The sequence below is a fragment of the Anolis sagrei genome, chromosome 1 (assembly GCF_037176765.1).
Source record: "Anolis sagrei isolate rAnoSag1 chromosome 1, rAnoSag1.mat, whole genome shotgun sequence".
NCBI classification, from domain to species: Eukaryota; Metazoa; Chordata; class Lepidosauria; order Squamata; family Dactyloidae; genus Anolis; species Anolis sagrei.
Genome location: NC_090021.1, coordinates 252,192,145 through 252,203,195, shown reverse-complemented (window position 1 = coordinate 252,203,195; position 11,051 = coordinate 252,192,145). Strand labels below are relative to the sequence as shown.

The 11,051-nt window shown below is 41.5% G+C and overlaps 1 protein-coding gene across 1 annotated transcript in view; it reads right to left on the bottom strand.

Annotated features, from left to right (window-relative positions):
• Positions 1–1,060: 1,060 nt before the first annotated feature.
• SWAP70 (switching B cell complex subunit SWAP70) overlaps positions 1,061–11,051 on the bottom strand; it is a 42,652-nt gene continuing 32,661 nt past the window's right edge. The window contains exons 8-12 of the mRNA XM_060767053.2: positions 9,638–9,745; positions 9,255–9,421; positions 7,556–7,754; positions 6,850–6,946; positions 1,061–1,697 (exon numbers count right to left, since the gene is read on the bottom strand). Coding sequence (XP_060623036.2) covers positions 1,585–1,697; positions 6,850–6,946; positions 7,556–7,754; positions 9,255–9,421; positions 9,638–9,745 — 684 coding nt within the window. The 3' untranslated portion in view covers positions 1,061–1,584. The remainder of the gene's footprint in view (positions 1,698–6,849; positions 6,947–7,555; positions 7,755–9,254; positions 9,422–9,637; positions 9,746–11,051) is intronic.

The following is an 11,051-nucleotide window of genomic DNA, read 5'->3' as shown; positions in this document are numbered from 1 at the left end:
CCTAAATCCTAGTGCTATAATGTCAGAACAGCAGAAGGTCTGTCCCTAATACCCTTGGAGCTGCCCAAGAATTGTTCCCGAAACCCTTTGAGGCAATTGCTGAAATAAAGGGGTAGGGTACACATGAGAGGATGCCTCCCACCCACATCTACATTCTACTGTTCTTTCGGCAGAAGCCCAGAACTGAATCCTACACTGGAATCTGTAAACCTGACTTTCTAGAAAAAGGCTGCCAAAATATTGACAAAGCCTATTTTTTTCTTGTCAAAGAGAATGTTTGTATTCCTTAACATTTCAAATATTTTTATTACTTGCCAATAGACCTTCTCCATTGATCAGTAATCAAAGGTTGGCCTTTGGGATGTTTAATGTACAGCTTGAGCATCACTTATCCAGAATTCTGAAATCTGAAATATTCCAAAATCAAAAACTGTCCACGTAGGTGGCTGAGATAATGACACCTTTGCTTCCTGATGATTCAATGTACACAGACTTTGTTTCATACACATTATTAAAAAAATTGTGCATAAAATTACCTTCAGGTTATGTGTATAAGGTATATACGAAACATAAATGAATGTGTGTTTAGATTTGGTTCCTATCTATCTCATTATATATGTGTGTATACACACACACACACACACATACATACATTAGAGTCTCGCTTATCCAACATTCACTCATCCAATGTTCTGTATTATTCAACACAGTCTGCCTCCCACCCGGATCCACAGCTGTTTCAATACATTGCAATGTTTTAGTGCTAAATTAGTAAATACAGTAATTACTATATAACGTTACCATGTATTGAACTGCTTTTTCTGTCAACTTGTTGTAAAACATGATGTTTTGGTGTTCAATTTGTAAAAACATAATGTAACTTGATGTTTAATAGGCTTTTTCTTAATCCCTCCTTATTATCCAACATTTTCACTTGTCCAGTGTTCTGCTGGCCTGTTTATGTTGGATAAGCAAGACTCTATATATGCAAATATTCCAGGATTTGTAAAAATCCAAAACATGGATCACTTCTGAATTTAAGCATTTCAGATAAGGAATAATCAACCTGTACTATTTATTCACACACAATTCATAATTTTTATCCTTTTCATACTAACAAAGATTCATACTAACAAAGATTCAGAAACAGCAACTTCATTTGTTTTCCTGAGACAGCATCCCATATATCTATGAGAAAGGAATCCGATGGAATGTCAGCCACACAGTAAACAAGTTGCTATGTTGCTCTATGAGACTATGGAATGTACCAACCAGCAACAACAACTCCAAAATCTAACAAACAGACTAAGCATTAGTGTGTAGATATGCTCATTCTGTTCCACAACACCCTTTGTGTTTCAAAAAGCACAACTGAAATGAGAACATGCACATTTTCTCGATAGCCATAATTTATTCCAAGCAATGAATGCAGATCTCTGGCTATCTTGATTACCATTTCACCCCAATTCTGTCATCCAGTTGAATCTGCTGATGAGAACTTTCAACAGTTCATAATAAATGAGTCCAGGGGATTTCCTTTAACAAATCAGTTTCTCCTCCGCAACTAAAATACACTGGCTGTTTTCATTGTTCAGAAGTATTCCTTTTCCCTTTCCAGCTCTTTTCTCTTTGTTCAAGCTCAGCTTCAGTGAAAGCCGCTGGTCCCCAATTTGTGATCATGTGAGGATTCTTGGAACCTGTAAAAACAAAAAAACAAAAAATACTTATTGTCATTTAAAATACATATGCCCAAATCCACCTCTAATTGCCATCTGGTTTTAAGACAGGAAGGTGCATCCACATCCCATCAAAAGCATTTACGGATTGATACAAAATATGTTTAGGCTACACCTTTATCTTTAAGATAACAACCAATTAATATATTTCATAAATCAATGCTAAATAACGTATCATGTTTAAAATGCCTGGGGAAATACTGAGGCAACTAGAGTCCTCTTTATGGATTTTCCTAAACTTCTGAGTCGTCAGGTGTAGGGAACTCTTTGATAGGGTGGTGTGAGCACCCCGTAGCTCACCCTGTTAGACACAGATGGCCTTGACAAGCCAGAGGCTTGCCAGACCCTCCTCTGCATCACTGGCATCAGCACTAGCCTTGGAATGAAGAGTTCCTACTGATAAGAACAAGACGAGGGAAAGGTGCAGAGCAGACGGCATGGACCATGATGTGAAATCACCTGATTGTATTTTAAACAATTCAGCCTGATAATGATTGAGTGACACCCCAAAAGGGTGGAACAGACCTGTGAAACTATAAAAGCAGATGTACTGTCACTGCTCCAGGTCCCTCCATTTGGGGGGGGGGGGCACCACACATATACACACTGTTTTCTAAGTACAGAAGTTACTAGATGGGCTACCAAGTGGCTTGGTGTGAAGTGTCCACAAAATACTCCTGACATCCAGCCCTTTTTTCAATATGCCATTTGATCAATTGAGATAATTAGATTGCATTTGGTAGTGGAATGTATGTTGGTCAGTAAAGCAAGGTTGATTCCTGACAAGATGGGATCACTCTGGATAGATGGTTTTCATATCCAGAGATCATGTGGGAGATGAAAAGTGGGAATTGCACACTCTCGACCTTGTCTTTGTGGCGGACGATGAATTGATCAGAGTGGAAGATCAAAACATCCTTCCAGTGTCATGGTCTGACCATCATCTGATCACATTTAGACTTACTGCGACCCTAAACCTCCGCAGGGGTGGAGGACAAATTAAGATGGTCCGCCCTAGGAGACTGATGGATCCGGACGGATTCCTGAGGAATCTTAGGGTTCTTCCTGCCTTGGAGCCTGGCGATTCTATCGACGCCTTGGTAACTCTCTATAACGGGGAGATGGCCAGGGCGTTAGATACGATCGCACCCGAACGCCCCATCTCATTGCGTCGTGACAGGCCATCTCCTTGGTTCACCGAGGAGCTGGCTGTGATGAAGCATACGAGAAGGGGGCTAGAGCGCAAATGGAGGAAATCTCGAGATGTATCTGATCGAACACGGGCTAGAGCCTCTCTTAAGGCATACTCCGTGGCCATACGGGCGGCCAGGAAGTCATTCACGACCGCTCGTATAGCATCTGCAGCAAATAGATCATTGGAGCTGTTTCGGGTCGTGGGAGAACTCCTCCACCCACCTGCGGTGGAGGAGGTCCCTGACGACCCCGCAGCTCGGTGTCGCGATTTCGCACACCATTTTGCAGATAAAGTCGCCCAGATATGCCTCGAGCTCGACTCCAATTCCATCGCAGTGCCAGAAGAGGTGACGGAGGCACCTGCTTGTCCAGTTTTATGGGATTCTTTTAGGCTTGTTCTCCCTGAAACAGTGGAGGAGATTCTTGGGGCTGTGAGAGCGACCACCTCATCTCTAGACCCATGCCCATCTTGGCTCATTAAATCAGCCAGAGGGGGGTTGCTTGATTGGTTTGTACTGATTGTCAATGCATCGCTGGAGCAAGGAATTTTTCCATCTAATTTGAAGCAGGCCGTGGTCCGTCCACTTATTAAAAAAGCTTCCCTTGACTCCACGGTGCTGAATAATTACAGGCCGATCTCCAACCTCCCCTTTTTGGGTAAGGTGCTGGAGAGGGTGGTCGCCTCTCAGCTTCAGGGTTTCCTAGACGATACCAACTACCTAGATCAGTCACAGTCTGGTTTCAGGCCTGGTCATGGCACCGAGACAGCCTTGGTCACCTTGGTGGATGACCTCCGCAGAGAACTGGACAGGGGGAGTGTGACCCTGCTGGTTCTCTTGGACATCTCAGCGGCTTTCGATACCATCGATCATGGTATCCTTCTGGGTCGTCTCTCCGGGATGGGCCTTGGGGACACGGTTCTGTCGTGGCTCCAGTCCTTCCTGGAGGGACGAACTCAGATGGTGAAGCTGGGAGACGCCTGCTCTGACCCCTGGCCTTTGACCTGTGGGGTCCCGCAAGGCTCTATTTTGTCGCCCATGCTTTTTAACATCTACATGAAACCGCTGGGAGAGGTCATCCGGAGTTTTGGAGTTGGGTGCCATCTCTACGCGGATGACACACAACTCTACTACTCTTTTCCACCTAACTCCAAGGAGGCTTCTCAGGTGCTAGACGAGTGCCTGGCCACTGTGTCGATCTGGATGAGGAAGAACAAGCTGAAGATCAATCCCGATAAGACAGAGGTCCTCCTGGTCGATCGCAAACCAGATCGGGGTATAGGGTGGTCACCTGTGCTGGACGGGGTTACACTCCCCCTGAAACCACAGGTCCGCAGTTTGGGCGTCCTCTTGGATTCTTCGCTTGCACTTGAGGCTCAGGTGTCGGCAGTATCCGGGAGGGCCTTTGCGCAACTGAGACTTATGCGCCAACTGCGACCATACCTCGTGAAGGCTGATCTGGCTGGGGTGGTCCATGCCTTGGTCACCTCTAGAATGGATTACTGCAATGCGCTCTACGTGGGGCTGCCCTTGAAGACGGCTCGGAAACTTCAATTGGTCCAGCGGGCAGCAGCTAGGATACTAACCGGAGCTCATTATCAAGAGAGGTCTACCCCTCTGTTTAAGGAGCTCCATTGGCTGCCATTTGTTTTCCGATCCCAATTCAAGGTGCAGGTGCTCACCTACAAAGCCCTAAACGGTTTGGGACCACCCTACCTGCGTGACCGCATCACCATCTACGAACCCACGCGCTCGTTACGGTCATCTGGAGAGGCCCTGCTCGTGATCCCACCCACGTCGCAAGCGCGCTTGGTGGGGACACGTGACAGGGCCTTTTCTGTGGCGGCCCCCCGACTTTGGAACGCCCTCTCAAAAGATCTCAGACAGGCCCCCACTCTAGCCGTTTTCAGAAGGAACTTAAAAACTTGGCTGTTCCGTTGTGCCTTCCCAGACTAGGAATCCCCACCCCAAGTCCTAGTAGCACCTTAGCATAACAAATTGTCGCTGCACATCGCACTTTTAACCTTACGTGCCTCCTGTCATTCAGCACTTTTAACCCTTGTACCCCAGTGCGCCGGCCGAACCAGTTTTTAATAATGTCCTGATGTACTGCCATTGTTGTTATTTTGCTTATTGTTTGATTTGCTTAGTATTGCGGTGTTATGTTATTTGCTTATTGTTTGATTTGCCTTGTTGTTGTGATGTTATATTCTCTATTGTATTGTGTTTGAGGCTTCGGCCTGTGTAAGCCGCATCGAGTCCTCTGGGAGATGCTAGCGGGGTACAAATAAAGTTAATAATAATAATAATAATAATATAATAATAATAGTTGTGTCCACATCTACTCCCTGGTCACTATGCTGGTATTCCATCAGATTTAGATCCTAAAAGCTATAAAATTACAGTTGTAATAAAATTAATAGCCTTTAATAAAACATGGAGGAAGTAGATCTAATGTGAGATTTCTGGTGGCAGCTTACACTTGGGAAGAATGTGGGGATTTTGAGGTGTGGTCACCAAAACGTGGTTAACACCACAGTAGTATCTGAAACAGGAAATATTCTCCTTATCATAGGGGATTTGACTCTAGCATTATATTTTCAGTTCCAGGTCAAACATATTTACCCCTCCTTGATGCTGGCAGAATAAAATGGGTTTTTAAAATAGGACTGAGAAAATGACAGCAATCCCCTGCAAAGGCATAACTTGACCTTCTGGAAAGAAACTCTAACATGATCTCGCATGTGCTAACCCAAAATTGCTTTGTTTCCTGAAATTTCATCAAAGAATAAGCTGACACAGTGAAGGTTTCGTAATATTTTTCTCTAAATACACCAAGAAGCTGGAGAATGGGTTATGTAGCAAGAACTAGGAAATGATTATCTTCCAAGAGATTGTAATGATCAACTGACTCCTAAAAGACAAGACTTCTACTGAATTTGTTAGCTTCATGGCATTTTCCCAGGTCATGTGCTTGGAAGTAGGGGCCTTGCAAACTGGGAACATTACGTTAAAATGTATGAACTTTGAGCTCCTGTTCATTTGGATACTTCTTTGTCAGGATGAAGGACAGAAATAGCATTCTTTTCCTTGATTCACCAGCATGGCCTGCTCATATTGCCCAGTGAAGCAATTCCACTTCACTTCCTTCTGCCTTCCATACCATAAAGAAAATACCCACACCTACAACACACCCCGAACTTACCCACATGATCCCTGAATTTGGATTTTTCATACTATGTACTTAAAAAAGAAAACATTTGTTTCACCTGGGCTGACAAATTAAATATTTTTGGTGGCAAAAAATAGGATTATAGCAGGAGGAAAATGGAACAGCAGCAACATCATGCAAAAAGGCTCCCAGCTTACTGATTCAAGCCCACCTCTGTTCTGTTATAAAAGCCTTCTGTGAAAATTAACATTAGTCAGCCAACTTAGTGATGTTTTCTGAAGGTCACTTTTTATCCAGAGTAAGGAATTCGATTTTTAAGCCACTAGCATTTTCCTAGGTTACCACCTGCATTCAACTCACATAAAAGAGAAAACAGAATTTCAAGCATAGATACACATAATGCTGTTTACTCTCTTCTCTCAAACATCATATTTGTCATTGTTCTGCATATTGTACAATCACATAAAAGCTACAAATAGCCATGAAAACAAAGCCTATTGTATTATGTCATGATAGTTTATGAGAAATCTGTCATGTAGGCATTCACAATCTCAGCTACCATTGTTTGCAACGTATGTATGGTCTGCATTCAGTGCTTATTTTAATTACACTTTCCAAACAGTGGCCTTTCCCAGGAAGTGCAACCCAGGGTGACTCAATAGAAGTTCAGACTTCTTGGAAACCACACTAGGATAAAAATAACTAAGAGCCACTGTGCTGACTCATGAAGTAAGACGTTACTTCCTACCTGGTTCAATCAATCGAATTAACCCTTCATGGTGAGCTACTTTGTCTTTCCAACTCTTGGTCTTGTTTGCTGCTACTTCCAGCTTCTTTTTCACTTCCTAAAACAAGATTAAATAAGTTTAAACATCAGCACCACATAGACAACTCAGGGATTTCAGGTCATTCTGTGACTACAAATTCTACTTTGTAAGCAAGATTATCTGAGGACCTGAAAAGAAAGTCACTTCTCACCGAGGCAGGGCATGACATGCATTTGCTGGCAGACACAGAATATATCTCTGTTGACACTTAAAATATAAACCTCTGCAAACACTGAAAGAGAAGTATTTCTACTGCACACAAAACCCATTAGGGAATAATCTTGTGCATGCTGCCAAGTCCACACAACTGCCAAACTACACACTGACCACCCAAAGCTGTGATATAGCTGGATATCACAGACCTCAAGTCTGGCTGACCTCAGAAATACTATTCAAACCCATTTTCCCTATGTCTACACACTATCTCATAGCTATCCTTGATTTAATCCTAACAAGATAATTCCTGTTAATGCCACTATTCTACACATTGATCGTAAGATGGCACGCATGATTTGCCAGAGTTATTGCAAACTTGTTGCAAAGATTTTAACTGTATGGCTGGGTATTAGTTGTAACTTTTCCTCATCCAACAGATTTCCAAGGCATGCAGACATTTCAATAGCTCACCTCGTATTGTTCAAGTGCTTGCTTCCTGTCCACTTCCAGTTGTTCCAATTGTTGCATGGCAACTTGAAGAGCACGTTCTTTCATAATTCTCTGGTTTTCCAGCTCTTGCTTCTCTGCTTCAGTCACCTGAATGGTCTGTTGCTGCTCTAAGTGCCATTTCTCCAGCTCTGCTCTTTTTGCAGATTCTTCTTCCAGTAGCCTAGAATAAAATTATAGTCATATATTAATTGGAAAATTACACCATTCAAGAACTGACCACTTACACCACTTTATAACTTCTCTTGGTGGCTTAAACAGCTGAGAAAATATAACCTAAAGCAAGAACAGTTTTCAAAATGCAAGGCTCAAAAAATACCATACTTGGGAATTGAAATCCTACCATAATGTTTTTACGTATTTCCTTCTCTGTTTATTTTTAACTGATTGCTCTCCACTTATCTAGTTTGATTGCTTTCCTGGATTTCTGCACAACCAAATTTGTGTTTGACATAATAAAGCCATTTCCCCTCTTTTTCTTCATCTATCATACAAGTTAATAGCTATCTACAGAAATATTTGATCTTCTCCTGTAGTTTATCTTACTTATCTCACCCGTTAGGTTTTAATCTATTTATAGATGTACAGATAACACTGGTTTGATAGAACATGTTTCCCTATCATCTACGCTGCAGAACACTAGAAGGAGCAAATGAAAATATAATATATAATACTTTAAAGACCAAGAATTATGTGGCATGCAGGAAAAAAAACAGGTGGAATAATTGCAACATTCAAAATATACAGACAGTCCCAAAATTAACACCCAATTTACAAATGACTCATAGGTTTTTAATATATATATATTCTCAAATTTATTGTGAATAGTGCTACACAAAATTACACAAACATTCAAAACATTTTCCATTGGTAACTCATGTTTACATTATTCCCCCTCTTTGTCTTGGAGGAGGTAGTTCGCTAAATATTTATACCATGTTTTTGTGTCCCATTTCTTTTGGTCTAAAGGGACTGAGGCTTTAATTGCATCTAACATGCAATTTATTAATCTCTCCTATTATTTAAATCCCTCTTCTCCTTCAATTTTCTGGAGGAAAAATTGTGTCTTATTCCAATCTATTTTTATCCCTAATAGTTCCCCCATTTCCTTCTTAATTATTTTATGAAACTTTTGTATTTTTTCACAATCCCACCACATGTGGGTGTATGTTCCGGTTTTCCTGCAGCTGTGCCAACAAATGACTCATAGTTAAGAATAGAGGTGAGACACAGGAAGTGAGAGAAATCTACCCCTTGGAAAGGAAACTTACTCTTGGAAGAGTTATCATGGGGAAAGGGTGTCTCCACTGAAGCTCTATCACTAATCCTTGTCTTCTCAACAAGCCAATTTTAAAAAAAATCTAATTATCACAGGGACAGAAAATGAGGGGAAATGTTCTGAACAGGGGCACAGACAGCAAAACAAACACCACAGAGGTGTTAATCTCTCTCTATATATATGGCGTCACACTTAAAAATGTACCTGTTCTGACTTACATACAAATTCAACTTAAGAACAAACCTACAGAATCTATCTTGTTCATAACTTGGGGATTGCCTGTTCCCTTCAAACCTCCCATTCTGTTATATAAAAAGGCATGTGAATCCTGTCAGTTTCACTCATTACTGATTTATTGATATTGTTACTAATTTATGTACTGACCTGGCCTGAAGTCTCCTGACGGTTTCCTCATCTTGACGTGCCTGTTTCTCATCTTCCAAGGCATCCTGTAGCTGCTTATACATTTCCTCTAGTTCCTTCACTCTCAATAGATATTGTTCTAGTTCAGAGGACTTCTGGGCAACTTGTTCTTCCATCTGCTGCCTTACCTAGCAATATGAATGGAAGGAATGCTGCATCACCTTTTGATACAAGTGAAAGCATTCATCTGTCTCTGAGAGCGAATGTCGTCCCCCACCATATCTCATAAGTTTGCAACCCTTTAGTGTTTGCTTTCCCTCCTCAAACACATGAACAAGAAACAGTCTTAATAAAAACAATAAACTGGGAGCTTGTTTGTTGTTTTGCTGTGCCTTGCTATTTACCATTTTCTCTCTCTCCAGTTCAAGGCTAAATCGATCCTGCAATTCCATTTGAGTTTGCAGACGCTTCTTCTCTTCCTCTGAAGCTCGAGCTGCAGCTTCTTCCAGTTGCTGTGCCAAGGAAAAGAACAACACTTGATTATTTCATGTACACACATTGTATGGATTAACGGTTTATTATGTAAATTTAATGTCATATTTTTGTATTGTTTGTATTTTATGATACTGTTATAACTTGCACTAGGAAAATTACTATACTATGGGTTGTAACTTTAAAATGTTAGAAAAAGCCTGCTTCCAAAGATGGCAACACATTTGCACAATCCTGCTTTGTTACATTTGTTCTACACTTGCAAAAAAAAAAAAACCCTCTGGCACATACATGCACAAATGATTTTCTAGCACAAATGATTCTGTTTTCTATTCTATCCCTGAACTATAGTGACTTACATACAAACAAGTGCCTGTGCACAGTTCAGCCTTCCATCACCTTATTATGTTTGGCTCTTGGATACTAGAAAGCAGTGATACTGTAAAAGACCAGGTTGGATGCCACCTTCCTCAGTCCATGATGTCAAATAAGTAGACAGGTGTCACTTTTTGCTCCAACTAGCCAGACTGATATAATATTTGGGCCACAGAGTCATGAAGCTTTAGGGTTAAATGGTCAGACATCCTACCAGCCTGAATCAACAGTTACACCTAAAGCATTTCAAACCGGTGGAACCAAATGGAGCAGTGCACTGGAACAGTGCTGCTCAAGCTATATAATATGGAAGATAGCTGTATTTTCCTCAATGTACCAAGGACCAATGCAATCTTTGTTTCATTTAACTATAACTATTTTTTTCTTTCTTGGAAATTCTCCACGAATCAGCAGCAGAAAGCTCAGGGACTGGCACCAATCCAAGGAATCTAGCTTTGGGTAGCACAGCTCTAGACAAAATATCAGACAGGATTAAAGTGACACTCTGCATTCATAACTCCCAAGCAGATAATGAAATGCGCAGATAACGCACAAATGAAGGCAACGGAATCAACTGGCTCTCCAGATGTTGTTGCATTGCAAATTCAAGCAATCCCAGCCAGTATTGCTCATAGCAAGACGTTGTAGGGATTGTAGTTCAGCAACCTCTAGAGCAGAAGCAAAGTATGGCCCTGGGGCTGGATGTAGGTTCCATAGGTATTTTGTGACCCATTGGTATTCCCCAGAGCAGGGGTTCCCAAACGAAGGCCTGCTGGTCAGATAAAATCTTCCATGGTCATTTGGTTGCTAATTTTGGCATATTAATAAGGTCCCCACGCTAAACTTTAGACTTGAAGGCACAACAACAATCATAATTAACTTGACTCTCTCATCAATCAAAAGCAGGCCCACACTTCCTATTGAAATACTGGCAAGTTTATATTAAAATCA